The 17,421-nt window shown below is 40.5% G+C and overlaps 1 protein-coding gene across 1 annotated transcript in view; it reads left to right on the top strand.

Annotated features, from left to right (window-relative positions):
• LOC120990971 (ovochymase-2-like) overlaps nt 1-17,421 on the top strand; it is a 104,705-nt gene that overhangs the window by 30,711 nt on the left and 56,573 nt on the right. The window contains exons 7-9 of the mRNA XM_040419863.1: nt 10,761-10,919; nt 11,307-11,528; nt 14,735-14,875. Coding sequence (XP_040275797.1) covers nt 10,761-10,919; nt 11,307-11,528; nt 14,735-14,875 — 522 coding nt within the window. The remainder of the gene's footprint in view (nt 1-10,760; nt 10,920-11,306; nt 11,529-14,734; nt 14,876-17,421) is intronic.

Raw genomic sequence — 17,421 nt, 5'->3', positions numbered from 1 at the left:
AAATGCTACTTAACTAAATAATATTGCTGTTTCTTCACAGGCATAATATTAAAGAGAACCTGTCACAATGAACGTGGTGTCTGAGCTGCCGGCATCATGTTATAGAGCAAAAGGAGATGAGAAGATTGATATATAGTTTCATGGTAAAGATTCAGTATAACTTGTAATATATTAATTTATATCCATGCTCATTCTGGGCTTTGAAGTCAAGGAGACGGTCTTATCAGCAATTGACAGCCTTCCCTTTATGACTGTATATACAAAGATAGCTGTCAATCACTCATAGGACCGTCTCTTTGACTTCAAAGCCCAGAATGAGCAGGAATTGAAATGAATGAAAGACAGGTTATACTGAAAGTTTTCCCATAAAACTATATATCAGTCTGCTCAGCTTTTCCTGCTCTATAATGCCACCTGCAGATTACTTCATGGTGTAATCATGGTGATAGGTTCCCTTTAACCTCTTAAGGACCTCCACCGTATATGTACGGCAGAAGTCCGGTCCCCTAACATGGTGCCCGCTTGCGCGTGGTGCGGGCACCATAGCCCCGGGGTTTCTGCTATTTTAAATAGCAGAGACCCGCGGCACATGTATGCGATCAGCCATAAGGCTGATTGCATAAATTTTCTCCTTCAGATACCCTGGTCAAATGTGACCATGGCATCTAATCAGCGCGGAAGTCGCGCGCTTCCGCTCCGGTAACAGCATTCCCGACTGAGATTAGGGAACCTGTTACATGCCTGAAATAGACCGAAGCCTGCTGGAGGCTTCTATTTAGCCATCAATGAACACAATGGGCAATCTAATGATTGGCAGTTATTGTCACCCAAGGTGACTTAAAAAAAAGTCAAAAAAAGTTTTTACAAATATAAAGAAAAAAAAAGTTAAAATCACCCCTCTTTCCTTAACCCCTTAGGGACGCATGACGTACCGGTACGGCATGCTTCCCGAGTCCTGAAGGACCCATGACGTACCGGTACGTCATGGGTTTAAACCGCGATTGCGGCGCGGCGGGGGTTAATCGGAACAGGATGCCCGCTGAAACCATTCAGCGGGGTCATGTGACGCCCCCCGTATCGATGATCGCCGCAAACCGCAGGTCAATTCAGACCTGCGGTTTGCGGCTTTACCTGCGGTTGCGGCGGCTGTGCAGCGGTGCCATCGGGTCCACATGCGGCTGTGGGGGGGACCCGATGGCATGGAAGGCAGCGCGATGTCTAAGGAAGGCATCGCGCTGCCTTCCGTGAAGAGCCTGTGAGATCCAGCCCCCTCACAGGCCCCGAAAGCTGTATGAGTAATACACACAGTATTACTCATACAGCCAATGCATTCCAATACAGAAGTATTGGAATGCATTGTAAAGGAATATACCCCCCAAAGTTCAAGTCCCAAAGTGGGACAAAAAATAAAGTGAAAAAAAAAGTTAAAAAAATAAAGTTTTCCCCACAAAAAATTAAAAGTTTCAAGTAAAATATAACAAAAACATCATTTTTCCCAAATAAAGTTTAAAAAAAAATAGTAAAAAGTAGGGGGGAAAAGTATACATATTAGGTATCGCCGCGTCCGTATCGACCGGCTCCATAAATATATCACATGACGTAACCCCTCAGATGAACACCGTAGAAAATAAAAAATAAATAAACCATTTTTTTGTCACCTTACATCACAAAAAGTACAACAGCAAGCAATCAAAAAGGCGTTTGCCCACCAAAATAGTACCAATCTAACCGTCACCTCATTCCGCAAAAAATGAGCCCCTACCTGAGACAATCGCTCAAAAAAAAAAATAATATTGCTCAGAATATGGAGACACTAAAACATAATTTTTTTTGTTTGAAAGAAGCTGTGTTAGGCCTCATGCACACGACCGTTGTGTGCACCCGTGGCCGTTGTGCCGTTTTCCGTTTTTTTTTCGCGGACCCATTGACTTTCAATGGGTCCGTGGAAAAATCGGAAAATGCACCGTTTTTCAGCCGCATCCGTGATCCGTGTTTCCTGGCCGTGAAAAAAATATGACCTGTCCTATTTTTTTCACGGCCAACGGTTCACGGACCCTTTCAAGTCAATGGGTCCGTGAAAGAACACGGATGCACACAAGATTGGCATCCGTGTCCGTGATCCGTTGCCGTAGTTTAGTTTTTATACAGACGGATCCGAAGATCCGTCTGCATAAAGCTTTTTCAAAGCTGAGTTTTCACCTCGTGAAAACTCAGAACCGACAGTATATTCTAACACAGAAGCGTTCCCATGGTGATGGGGACGCTTCTAGTTAGAATACACTACAAACTGTGTACAAGACTGCCCCCTGCTGCCTGGCAGCACCCGATCTCTTACAGGGGGCCGTGATCAGCACAATTAACCCCTTCAGGTGCGGCACCTGAAAGGGTTAATTGTACTATCATATCCCCCTGTAAGAGATCAGGGCTGCCAGGCAGCAGGGGGCAGACCCTCCCCCCCCTCCCCAGTTTGAATATCATTGGTGGCCAGTGCGGCCCCCCCCCCCCCTCCCTCTATTGTAATAATTTGTTGGTGGCACAGTGTGCGCCCCCCCCCTCCCTCCATTGTAATAATTCGTTGGTGGCACAGTGTGCGCCCCCCCCCCCTTCCTCCCTCTATTGTAATAAATCATTGGTGGCACAGTGTGCGCCCCCCATTGCCCCCCCCTCCCTCTATAGCATTAACAACGTTGGTGGCCAGTGTGCGGCCTCCCATCTCCCCCCCCCCCATCATTGGTGGCAGCGGAGTTCCGATCGGAGTCCCAGTTTAATCGCTGGGGCTCCGATCGGTAACCATGGCAACCAGGACGCTACTACAGTCCTCGTTGCCATGGTTACTTAGCAATAGTACAATAGTTGAAGAGTCACTTACCTGCTGCTGCGATGTTCGTGTCCGGCCGGGAGCTCCACCTACTGGTAAGTGACAGTGACAGGTCTGTGCGGCGCATTGCTAAATGAACCGTCACTTACCAGTAGGAGGAGCTCCCGGCCGGACACGAACATCACAGCTCCCAGGTAAGTATGAATCTTGTACTATTGCTAGTAACCCGCTGCCACCAATGATCGGGGGGGGGGGGGGGGGCAAGATGGGAGGCCGCACACTGGCCACCAATGTTGTTAATGCTATAGAGGGAGGGGGGCCAATAATTGCCACCAACGATTTATTACAATAGAGGGAGGAAGGGGGGGGGGGCGCACACTGTGCCACCAACGATTTATTACAATGGAGGGAGGAAGGGGGAGGGGGCCGCACTGGCCACCAATGATATTCAAACTGGGGAGGGGGGGGGGGTCTGCCCCCTGCTGCCTGGCAGCCCTGATCTCTTACAGGGGGATATGATAGTACAATTAACCCCTTCAGGTGCGGCACCTGAGGGGTTAATTGTGCTGATCACGGCCCCCTGTAAGAGATCGGATGCTGCTAGGCAGCAGGGGGCAGTCATGTACACAGTTTGTAGTATATTCTAACTAGAAGCGTCCCCATCACCATGGGAACGCCTCTGTGTTAGAATATACTGTCGGAAATGAGGTTTCACGATCTAACTCATATCCGACAGTATATTCTAACATAGTGGCGTTCCCATGGTGATGGGGACGCTTCAAGTTAAAATATACCATCGGATTGGAGAAAACTCCGATCTGATGGTATAAAAAGGACTCCGGACTTTACATTGAAAGTCAATGGGGACGGATCCGTTAGAAATGGCACCATATTGTGTCAACGTCAAACGGATCCGTCCCCATTGACTTGCATTGTAATTCAGGACGGATCCGTTTGGCTCCGCACGGCCAGTCGGACACCAAAATGACTTTTTTTTTCATGTCCGTGGATCCGCCAAAAATCAAGGAAGACCCACGGACGAAAAAACGGTCACGGATCACGGACCTACGGACCCTGTTTTTGCGGACCGTGAAAAAAAACGTTCGTGTGCATGAGGCCTTATTGTGTAAAACTTACATAAATAAAAAAAAAGTATACATATTTGGTATCGCCGCGTTCGTATCAACCGGCTCTATAAAAATATCACATGACCTAACCTCTCAGATGAACAACGTAAAAAATAAAAAATAAAAACTGTGCTAAATAAACCATTTTGTCACCTTACATCACAAAAAGTGTAATGGCAAGCGATCAAAAAGTCTAATGCACCCCAAAATAGTGCCAATCAAATTTTCATCTCATCCCGCAAAAAATGAGACCATACCTAAGATAATCGCCCAAAAACTGAAAAAACTATGGCTCTCAGAATATGGAGACACTAAAACATGATTTTATTTTTATTTCAAAAATTATATTATTGTGTAAAACTTACATAAATAAAAAAAATAGCAAGCGATCAAAAAGTCACACGCACCCCAAAATAGTGCCAATAAAACCGTCATCTCATCCCGGAAAAATCATACCCTACCCAAGGTAATCGCCCAAAAACTGAAAAAATTATGGCTCTCAGAATATGGAAACACTAAAACATGATTTTTTTTTGCTTCAAAAATGAAATCATTGTGTAAAACGTACATAAATAAAAAAAAAAGTATACATATTAGGTATCGCCGCGTCCGTATCGACCAGCTCTATAAAAATATCACATGATCTAACCCCTCAGATGAACACTGTAAAAAATTTAAAATAAAAACTGTGCTAAATAAACAATTTTTTGTTACATATTAGGTATCGCCGCATCCGTGACATAAAAATATATCACATGATCTAACCTGTCAGATGAATGTTGTAAATAACAAAAAATAAAAACGGTGCCAAAACAGCTATTTCTTGTTATCTTGCCTCACAAAAAGTGTAATATAGAGCAACCAAAAATCATATGTACCCTAAACTAGTATCAACAATACTGCCACCCTATCCCGTAGTTTCTAAAATTGGGCCACTTTTTTTGGAGTTTATACTCTAGGGGTGCATCAGGGGGGCTTCAAATGGGACATGGTGTCAAAAAAAACAGTCCAGCAAAATCTGCCTTCCAAAAACGGTATGGCATTCCTTTCCTTCTGCGCCCTGCCATGTGCCCGTACAGCTGTTTACGACCACATATGGGGTGTTTCTGTAAACTACAGAATCAGGTCCATAAATATTGAGTTTGGTTTGGCTGTTAACCCTTGCTTTTTAACTGGAAAAAAATTATTAAAATGTTAAATATGCCAAAAAAGTGAAATTTTTAAATTTTATCTCTATTTTCCATTAATTCTTGTGGAACACCTAAAGGGTTAACGATGTTTGTAAAATCAGTTTTGAATACCTTGAGGGGTGTAGTTTCTTAGATGGGGTCACTTTTGTGGAGTTTCTACTCTAGGGGTGCATCAGGGGTCTTCAAATGGGACATGGTGTCAAAAAAAACAGTCCAGCAAAACCTGCCTTCCAAAAACCGTATGGCATTCCTTTCGTTCTGCGCCCTGCCGTGTGCCCGTACAGCTGTTTACGACCACATATGGGGTGTTTCTGTAAACTACAGAATCAGGGCCATAAATATTGAGTTTGGTTTGGCTGTTAACTCTTGCTTTGTAACTGGAAAAAAATTATTAAAATGGAAAATCTGCCAAAAAAGTGAAATTTTGAAATTGTATCTCTATTTTCCATGAATTCTTGTGGAACACCTTAAGGGTTAACAAAGTTTGTAAAATCAGTTTTGAATACCTTGAGGGGTGTAGTTTATAGAATGGGGTCCTTTTTGGGTGGTTTCTGATGGGCTATAAGTAACTCCATTTTGTCTTATTTAGCCACGTGTATTACATTTGGTCAGAGCACTTACAAAATATCCCTTCCCCCTTTGGAATGTGTGAAACTTCTTGTGCTGTTTCAAGATATCCATACATTCCTTAGTCTGTAAGTTTGAACAGCCTTCTAACCCTATAAGGTCATCTGGCTCAAGTGTCTGCTGGCCCATGTGTATATACCTGATTGGTCAAATGCTGTTACTATGAGTCATCTATTATGTTAATGCAGAGCTCATGTGTGATCGATACCATAGGTCGAATACTAATGCTAACATATGATTGGATGTCAAGGAAGCTCAACCCCCTCTATTATAACTGTTTGCCAACTGTGGAATAAACCAGAATGGATTGGAAATAGACATGTGTTCATGTGGTCAATCTAATTCATTCTCCCAGTACCGGTTAGACTTAATTCAAGCTGATCACCGAAATCATGTGTCAGGGACACCGTTAGGCAAGAGAGTAAATTGCCCTTCAGACCTGAACTGGTCCCTAAAAATTGGGTTTCTGAAACATTTCATTTTGTGAATGATATTTTATTTTTTGGGGATGTTACAAGGCTTAGAAGTTTAGACTTCTAAGCCTTGTAACATCCCCAAAAAATAAAATATCATTCACAAAATGATCCAAACATGAAGTAGACATATGGGGAATGTAAAGTAATAACTATTTTTGGAGGTTTTACTATGTATTATAGAAGTAGAGAAATTGAAACTTGGAAATTTGCATTTTTTTACAAATTTTTGGTAAATTTGGTATTTTTTTATAAATAAAAATGAATTTTCTTTACTTAATTTTACCAGTGTAATGAAGTACAATATGTGACGAAAAAACTATCTCAGAATGGCCTGGATAAGTCAAAGCGTTTTAAAGTTATCAGCACTTAAAGTGACACTGGTCAGATTTGCAAAAAATGGCCAAGTCCTTAAGGTGAAATAGGGCTGAGTCCTTAAGGGGTTAAAATAAAAATACTTCAATAAAAAAATAAACATCATGGGCATCGCCCAGCCCTGTACACATAACTACAAAAAGTTATAGCGGTCAGAATATGGTTATAAAAAAATTATAATTTTTTTCCTCAAAGGTTTAAAAAAAAATTCCAGTATTCAAATGCAAGAAAAATTATACAAGTGTGGTATCGTTGTAGCCATACTGACTGGGACAATGAAGATAACAGGTCAATTTTACCGCATATTGTACAGTGTAAAAAATAAAAAAATAAAAACGGTGCCAAAACAGCTATTTCTTGTTATCTTGCCTCGCCAAGTTCTTAAGGTGAAATAGGGCTGAGTCCTTAAGGGGTTAAAATAAAAATACTTCAATAAAAAAATAAACATCATGGGCATCGCCCAGCCCTGTACACATAACTACAAAAAGTTATAGGGGTCAGAATATGGTTATAAAAAAATTATAATTTTTTTCCTCAAAGGTTTAAAAAAAAATTCCAGTATTCAAATGCAAGAAAAATTATACAAGTGTGGTATCGTTGTAGCCATACTGACTGGGACAATGAAGATAACAGGTCAATTTTACCGCATATTGTACAGTGTAAAAAATAAAAAAATAAAAACGGTGCCAAAACAGCTATTTCTTGTTATCTTGCCTCGCCAAGTCCTTAAGGTGAAATAGGGCTGAGTCCTTAAGGGGTTAAAATAAAAATACTTCAATAAAAAAATAAACATCATGGGCATCGCTCAGCCCTGTACACATAACTACAAAAAGTTATAGGGGTCAGAATATGGTTATAAAAAAATTATAATTTTTTTCCTCAAAGGTTTAAAAAAAAATTCCAGTATTCAAATGCAAGAAAAATTATACAAGTGTGGTATCGTTGTAGCCATACTGACTGGGACAATGAAGATAACAGGTCAATTTTACCGCATATTGTACAGTGTAAAAAATAAAAAAATAAAAACCTTTATTAGAATAGCTTTTTTTCCCAATTTTACCCCATTTGGATTTTTTTTTTCCTTGTTTCCGCTTCCTACTACATGGCATGCAACCGTAAATGGTGCCATTTAGAAAGTACAACTTGTCCCGCAAAAAATAAGCCGTCATAAGGCTATGTGAATGGTAAAATAAAGAAGTTAGGACTATGGGAAATCGGGGAGTGAAAAACAAAAATGCAAAAATGGAAAATCTCAGGATCCTTAAGGGGTTAAATAGTATAAATAATATTGCTGTTTAGTAACTTTTTAGGCACACAAAATCCTATATATATATAACAGTGTAGTTCTACACTGTAGAGGCAGATGTGCTGCTTACCATACGGGAGTTTAATTCCTAGCAGTGACATGTAAAATAATCTCTTAAATAAGGCTACTTTCACACTAGCGTTCGGAGCAGGTCCGTCTGATGTTTCATCAGACGGATCCGCTCCTATAATGCAGACGTTTGCATCCGTTCAGAACGGATCCGTCTGCATTATAACTTAGAAAAATTTCTAAGTGTGAAAGTAGCGGGAACGGATCCGTCCAGACTTTACATTGAAAGTCAATGGGGGCGGATCCGTTTGAAAATTGAGCCATATAGTGTCATCTTCAAACGGATCCGTCCCCATTGACTTACATTGTAAGTCTGGACGGATCCGCTTGCCTCCGCATGGCCAGGCGGACACCTGAACACTGCAAGCAGAGTTAGGGCTGGACGGCTGCGTTCGGGGCCGCTTCTGAGCCCCTTCAAACGGAGCTCACGAGCGGACACCCGAACGCAGGTGTGAAAGTAGCCTAAGGTTGCGGCAGAATAATACAACTTTTGGTTATTGCAGAAAAATCAGACTTTTCCTTTCTAGCTTTTCTTTTATGGTGAAAGAAAAGCTGAAAAGTAAAAGTGAAAATTTTCTGCAAAGTTAATGTTATTAAGAAAAAAAAAATAATCATTACAATAAATGAGTTTTTGTAACATACAGTACATATGTTCATCATAACAATTATTACAATAAAGTCAACACATTATTTACAGTAATCGCTCAACAGAGTAAATAAAAAATAGTGCAAATTATTTTTCTTTATTTCAGTAATATCATTTCTACTATTTATTTAATATGCATGTGAAGAAAACAATACTACTATTTAGTAAATTAGTAGCCTTTAAACACAGAAAATCCTATCTTTACAATAGCACTGTAGTGTAGTGGTAAATCTGCTGCCTACCACATAGAAGGTCTGAGATTCAATCCTGTACATAGTCTTATAAATTGTTTAGTAAATGTCTATGTGCTAGGGGAGGGCCCCTCTCTCAACCGATATCCAGCGGAAGGGCCACATTGCTTTAGTATTTAGGGCTGTTTCACACGAGCGGATGCCGTGCGTGACATCCGCTCCGTGAATGACAGCCAAGACCCGATGCGGAGATAAAGTTGAGATAAAGTTGTCACTGTGATTTCGTAGTAAAGAGATCACAGAGAGGCACAGAGCATTATCAATCATGTTAATGCTCCGTGCTTCTGCAGTCTGCATCGGGTCTTGGCTGTCATTCACGGAGCGGATGTCACGCACGGCATCCGCTCGTGTGAAACAGCCCTTACTGCAATGAAGTAAATACTAATGAGGCTGACTGTTGCACAGACCTTAAGTGGCTGGCCAGGCCGTTCAACTTCTCCAGTCCAGTGACTGCAGTACCACCAGTACTGCCCTAGTAGCTTTCCTGCCTAGGAGGCACTGTTTTTAATCCTCTCTTTAGCAGTTGTTAAGGCCAGTAAACAAATACCAGGCATTTCCAACTACTATCTTTATCCTCCTCAGGTTTGTGTGTAAAATATTGTTATAACATTCTTTTAGTTGCAGATGAACTAAACAGTATATTTTAGATTAATAGGACTTGCCACAATCATGAAAAATAACTGTAGCAGAAAGCCATTTGTAATTAAATCCATTTTTGTGTTTTGTCATTTTCTGCATTTGTGTTTTATTCCTGCTAAACACAATAGGGCACATTTATCAACACAAGAAACTGGTCATCTAATGAGGACAAACCCTTCTCCTATGATAACCACTACAACAATCAACTGATTTCATCGGGGGCAATATTTTATAATTCAAAGTAATGGTCAACAATATAATACATGGATGGTCAGGTCCACCAGATCAACAGCCAATCTTTAATTGTTTGTGGAGGGAGGCCCAAGATGGGAACTCACTCTATATGATATCTATATGTCTTTATTCAACTGAACTATGTAACTATGCAATAGGACAGTTTTCTTCTAATTGCTTCAAAAAGAATTGTCACAGTGTCTCCCCAAAAGCCGAGGCTGAGAAACCCCTAATATCCTTCAGTATACCTTTTTAAGAAATGTAAAAATTAAGTGAAACCTTTGGAATAATTGAAATTTTTGCAATGATTACTAATAAAATGCCTTCTATCTAAGTCACATTTAAAGAAAAATCTAACTAAACTAATAGCAAACAAACAGTTGTACCATTCATATATTTTATTGAGCATGCTTAGTAAAGATTCACAATACAGGTAAAAGTGAACCCTTGAATTTAATAACTTTTAGATCCTTTTTGGCAGTAATCACCTCCACCAAATGCTTCCTGTATCAGATTTGTACAATGTTGAAGGGGACTATTCTGATAATTCCTCCCTCTAAATGTGTTTCAGTTCATCAATATTTCTGGGATGCCTTACATGCAGAGCTGTCTTCAGGTCATGCCGCAATATATTAACATGGTTAAGGTCAGGACTTGACCATTCCAAAGCACAAATCTTTTTTAACCATCCTTTAGTTGATTTACTTTTATCTTTTGGTCATTGTCTTGTTGCATCACTCAATGTTTCTTCAGCTTGACATCATTGACTGCTGCCATTACAATCCTCTGTAAAATGTTTTCATACACCACAGGATTATAATGATTACAATGTGTCCAGGCCCCGAGCAACTAAATAACCCCAAACTATGCTACTCCTTCCACCATGCTTCACAGTTGGGATCAGGTTTTGGTGTTGGTGAAGCCATCCCAAAAACACCCTGCCTGACATTTTTATTTCTGTATTCATTCTCTATATTCTGTATAATGATGTCATTTTGTTTACAGGGCAGTTTTGTGGAAAAGAAATCCCAGATCCTGTTGTTGCTACATCAAACTCAGTGTTAGTCCGTTTCAAAGCAAATCAGCAGGGTGTACGAGGATCATTCCATGCTAAATACGTTGTATTTGATGGTGTTATTCCAACGGAGAGCCCTTCTTACATTGGTAACTACAATTTTATTTATTCATTCATTAATTCATTCATCCAAATAAAAGTTTTACAGGAATAACAAATACAAGAATGATAAAAAAGAAAATGATTGATATGAAAGAAAATAGGAATAGAGAGCGATAATAGGAGACATGAGGAAAATAAGTAGGGGAGATAATAATACACAGGCCTGCATAGGAACGATAGACACAGAAAACAGTAGTAGTGTGATTGTAATGAAGACTTGTTTTTTTATTTTTCATTTGAGCAGCATTACAGCACTGAAAGAAAATTATGGTGAAAGCATTCATAGTTTTTACATGCTCATACTGAGTTTGTACCGTTGTCTATTAAGATTATTCATCAATTATGCAGTTAACGTATTATGTATTCCTTTGCAGATTCTGGTTGTGGAAGTAATGCTCTACAGAATGGTCGCAAGGGTTTTATTCACTCCATGAATTACCCTGACACCTATCCAGCTGATCTCCACTGCAGCTGGAATATCTCTGTTACTCCAGGATGGCTAATTAAACTAACATTCATCGATCTTGCTATGGATGGGGAAATAGGACAATGTACTGGAGACAAGCTGGAAATATCTGACAGTTTTGATATGATAGGTAAACAAAGGTCTATAATAATCTCAAAATCTTTCTGGCAGAATAAACATTATCATCTGTTCCTTGCCCAATTTTTGTGACTATCACACTAGGTTTTTTCTTGCTCCACCTAGAATGCTACATGACCATACTCCAGCAACATGGAATTAGTGCATATGCTGGGCCAGATAAAAGTTGGTGGAGGCCCCTGAACAATAAAGATTGGTGAGGGCCCCTTATCCACCTCTGGGACCCAGACTTTACTTGAAGTCTGTTGCAACCACATATTAGGCTTGCACACAATTTTTATTTTATTTTTTGCTCCACCCAGAATGCTACATGACCATACTCCAGCAACACGGAATTAGTGCATGTGCTGGCCCAAATTAAGGTTGGTGGAGGCCCCTGGACAATAAAAATTGGTGAGGGCCCCATATCCACCTCTGGGACCCAGACTTCATTTGAACTCTTTTGCAACCACATATAAAGCCTGCATATCTAAGGCCTCTTTCAGACGGGCGTTGCGGGAAAAGGTGCGGGTGCGTTACAGGAACACCCGCGATTTTTCCGCGCGAGTACAAAAGATTGTAATGCGTTTTGCACTTGCGTGAGAAAAATCACGCATGTTTGTTACCCATGGTTATAAGGGAAAATAATAGCATTCTGAATACAGAATGCATAGTAAAATAGCGCTGGAGGGGTTAAAAAAAATAAATAAATAATTTAACTCACCTTAGTCCACTTGCTCGCGCAGCCCGGCATCTCCTTCTGTCTCCTTTGCTGAACAGGACCTGTGGTGACGTCACTCCGGTCAACACATGATCCATGACATGATCCATCACCATGGTAAAAGATCATGTGATAGATCATGTGATGACCGGAGTGACGTCACCACAGGTCCTGTTCAGCAAAGGAGACAGAAGGAGATGCCGGGCTGCGCGAGCAAGTGGACTAAGGTGAGTTAAATTTTTTTTTTACTAGTATTCAGAATGCTATTATTTTCCCTTATAACCATGTTATAAGGGGAAATAATAATGATCGGGTCTCCATCCCGATCGTCTCCTAGCAATCGTGCGTGAAAATCGCACCGCATCCGCACTTGCTTGCGGATGCTTGTGATTTTCACGCAACCCCATTCACTTCTATGGGGCCTGCGTTGCGTGAAAAACGCAGAATATAGAGCATGCTGCGATTTTCACGCAACGCACAAGTGATGCGTGAAAATCACCGCTCATGTGAACAGCCCCATAGAAGTGAATAGGTCGGCATTCAGTGCGGGTGCAATGCGTTCAATCCGCGCGGAATACTCGCCCGTGTGAAAGGGGCCTAAGGCCCTCTTCACTGAAGACTATGGAATCAGCTGAGCCACCAACTCACTTAGACTTTAAAGATTCTTGGCCAGGTTCATGAATGTACAGGATGACTAGACAGCCTGTTCTCCCCAATCAGTTGTGATTTTGGAATCAATGGGAAATCCTGATTTGTAGATCCCATCAAAAAAAGCTGTTTATAAGTAAAACGGCTGTGCAAAATGGTTAGCATTTTCTTCCGGCTTCTTATTAAATTTAGGGTGTGTGACCTGTGCAATTGGGCTCATCAGCCATTAGTACTGATGGTAGCACCACAGATGGTCTCAGCCTGATGTTTATACCTGCTACAAATGAGCATACCTGAGGCTACTGACTTAATATTAATTATGTAACAGTATTATTTAGACATTGTGTTTTTTGAGCATTGTATGGCGGTATTTGTACAGGTTTAATATAGCACTGTTACTCAGGCACTGTAGATCATAAAATTTGTGTAGAATATGATGGCGGTGTTACTGTATAGCATTATTATCTGCACAACTGTATAATTTAACACTGTATACCTATATACACACACTTTACACAAATAAATAAATAAATACAGTTTCATATAACAGATACATTTTTAGGCTACTTGCTTTCGGAGCGGATCCGTCTGGTGTCCGCACAGACGGATCCGCTCCTATAATGCAGACGATGGGATCCGTTCCGAACGGATCTGTCTGCATTATCTTTCAGAAAAAATTCTAAGTCTGAAAGTTAGTCAGACGGATCCGTCCAGACTTTGCATTGAAAGTCAATGGGGGACGGATCCGTTTGAAATTGCACCATATTGTGTCAACTTCAAACGGATCCGTCCCCATTGACTTACATTGTAAGTCTGGACGGATCCGCTTAGCTCCGCACGGCCAGGCGGACACCCGAACGCTGCAAGCTGCGTTCGGGTGTCCGCCTGCTGAGCAGAACGGAGGTCAAACGGTGCCAGACTGAGGCATTCTGAGCGGATCCGCATCCACTCAGAATGCATTGGGGCCGTACGGATCAGTTCAGGACCGCTTGTGAGAGCCTTCAAACGGAACTAACAAGCGGAACCCCGAACGCTAGTGTGAAAGTAGCCTACAGTATTTCATATCTAGTTCATATCAAGTTATTGCACTTAAAAGGGGTTTTCCGGGCTTACTATGGTTTTTAACAGATATGCTCATGTAGTTGCTTACTTCATGAATATCGTCACCATGCTTGGGACTCTCCTGGCATGTTTTCACCATGTAAACAAATCACTCTGGTTATTTTTCATCTTGTGTGTAGTACTTTCTGTTTGTCTATCCAACCAAACCCATGATTCACTTCTCCTCTGCCACAGCTCCAGCCCCACCCCTAGCAATGCCCAGCTAGTTTATAGCTCCTCCCTTCCAGCTAACTACATAGACACTCCCCAATTACTGCCCCTGCTTTGACACACACATCACAAAAAATAAGAAATAGCTGCATGAACGGTCCAGACTGGAAGATAGGAGCATTAAAGGTAAAGGAAATACATTCAAAAATTACAGCAAACTTCACAAATGATTACAAACTGGAACACCCCTTTAAGTCCGGTTTTATGTGGGGGTTTTTTTGTCATTGAACATGCAGTGGCCAATATAAGAGAATAAAAGTTCCCGAGGCACAATTAGGTTTTGTTTTCCAATTTAGTCCAAAACTTGCAACACAAGTCACATAGGCAGTATTTTTTGTGCAATATGTATATGCAACAAATAAACCATGTGTTTTCCAATCATAGATTTTTTTCACACATTTTTAGACATGTCATAAAGGCAATGTTCTGTCTCCTGTTATCCTGAATAATATAATTAGTAATTAGTCTTTTTTAGTGGAGCATCCAGGTTGTCACTTTAATCTGCTTTGTCATTCCAGGAAGTTACTGCGGATTTTTGAAGCCTCCAGTGATCATCAGCTCTAGCAACAAGCTTTTCCAGAAATTCTCAACAGACAAATTGAAAACCGATAAAGGTTTTGAGGTAAAATGGGAAGAGGTCCATCCTGATGATATAGAAGGTAATCACTGATAATTTTTTTTAAATTAAGTCTTTTTAATAATATTAATAAATTAATAGAACAGAACCCCCCCATAACCCCAGTCCCTCCCCCCTCATAATGTCCAAAACATGCTCTCCATCCACCACAGCACAGTAATATCGCCACCACAACGATAATGAGTATATATGCACCTCTCCCCCAGTACACAGGAAATTATCAATAGAATTGTACAGCAATGGTTTTGGTGGGTGCTGGACTCAGCTCGCAAGACCAGGCCCTTCTGCCCAAGCTGGGCTCGGGGTGACCAGTAAAGTCCTTTTCCAAAAGCCTGAACTAAGCTCGGGGAAAATTGTTAGGTGATTAAAGATGCAGTTTACAGTTAGGTCCATATATATTTGGACACTGACACAAATTTTGTTTTTATTACCTGCTTACTAAAACATATTCAAGATATAGCTTTATAATGGACATGTACATAAAGTCCAGACTTTTAGCTTTCATATGAGGGTATCCACATTAAAATTGGATGAAGGGTTTAGGAGTTTCAGCTCCTTTACATGTGGCACCCTGTTTTTAAAGGGACCAAAAGTAATTGGACAATTGACAAAGGCTGTTTCATGGGCAGGTGTGGGCAATTCCTTCATTATTTTATTCTCAATTAAGCACATAAAAGGCCTGGAGTTGATTTGAGGTTTGGTGCTTGCATTTTGAAGATTTTGCTGAGAAGTAAACATGCGGTCAAAGGAGCTCTCTCAATGCAGGTGAAACAAGCCATCCTTCATCTGCAAAAACAGAAAAAACCCATCCGAGAAATTGCTTCACTATTAGGAGTGGCAAAATCTAGTTTGGTACACCCTGAGAAAGAAAGAAAGCACTGGTGACCTCAACAATGCAAAAAGACCTGGACGCCCACAGAAGACAACAGTGGTGGATGATCGCAGAATAATTACCATGGTGAAGATAAAACCCCTTCACAACAGCCAACCAAGTGAACAACACTCTCCAGGATATAGGCGTATCCATATCCAAATCTACCATAAAGAGAAGACTGCATGAAAGTAAATACAGAGGGTTCACTGCATGGTGCAAGCCACTCATAAGCCTTAAGAATAAGAAGGCTAGATTGAACTTTGCTAAAAACATCTTAAAAAAACAGAACACTTCTGGAAGAAAATTCTTTAGACGAATGAAACCAAGATTAACCTCTACCAGAATGATGGAAAGAAAAAAGTATGGCAAAGGCATGGTACAGCTCAAGATTCAAAGCATACCACATCATCTGTAAAACACGGCAGAGGCAGTGTGATGGCTTGGGCATGCATGGTTGCCAGTGGCACTGGGTCCCTAGTGTTTATTGAGGATGTGACACAGGACAGAAGCAGCCGGATGAATTCTGGGGTTTTCAGAGACAAACTGTGCGCTCAAATCCAGCCAGATGCAGCCAAACTGATTGGTCAGCGTTTCATAATACAGATGGACAATGACCCAAAACATAAAGCCAAAGCAACCCAGGAGTTTATTAAAGCAAAGAAGTGAAATATTCTTGAATGGCCAAGTCAGTCACCTGATCTGAACCCAATAGAGCATGCATTTCACTTGTTAAAGACTAAACTCCAGACAGAAAGGCCCACAAACAAACAGCAACTGAAAACTGCTGCAGTAAAGGCCTGGCAGAGCATTAAAAAGGAGGAAACACAGCGTCTGGTGATGTCCATGACTTCAAGACTCCAGGCAGTCGTTGCCAACAAAGGGTTTTCAACCAACTATTAGAAATTAACATTTTCTTTACAATTATTTAATTTATCCAAATACTTTTGAGCCCCTGAAATGAAGGGATTGAGTTTAAAAATGCTTTAGTTCCTCACATTTTTATGCAATCATTTTGTTCAACCCACTGAATTAAAGCTGAAAGTCTGAACTTCAACCGCATCTGAATTGTTTTGTTCAAAATCTATTGTGGTAATGTACAGAACAATATTTAGAATAATGTTGTCTCTGTCCAAATATATATGGACCTAACTGTATATGGAAGATTGTAATCATCAGCATTGACAAGAACATAGAGCGTTTTTCAGAGGACATTCTAAAAAGCGATCCCAAAATTTAGGGCAGACGTCTGTCTTTTTCAGCGACAACCATATGTTTACCAAAAAAAATGCTGTCTGCTTTTACTACCATACGCAAATTTTATGGACACCATACTGCCCTGATCTTAAAGGGACACTTCCATCAAAATGTTTGTATTTGACAACGAATATGTGAATATTCTACGGATTATTATTTTTTATTAAAAAAAAGGTAAATTTTTTGGATGTAATCTTTAGAAGTCACTCCATGTATTCTATTTTCAGCTCTTGCTCTTTAACTTTTTCTTTGTTTGGAGAGCTCCTTGTAGTGGCTCAATTTGAGCATCACACATTACACTATATTATCATTGCAATACTCTTCCGTAGGCATCTTCATCTACGCCTATGAAGAGAACTTTAGAGCTGTCATACACTTACTGTTACCTTGCAGATAACACCTACCTCCCAGCAGAAGTAAACTGACAATGGATTCTCGAT

Source organism: Bufo bufo, chromosome 2 (assembly GCF_905171765.1).
Source record: "Bufo bufo chromosome 2, aBufBuf1.1, whole genome shotgun sequence".
NCBI lineage: Eukaryota > Metazoa > Chordata > Amphibia > Anura > Bufonidae > Bufo > Bufo bufo.
Note: the sequence above shows the minus strand (reverse complement) of the source record. Positions and strands in the feature narration are given on the sequence as shown.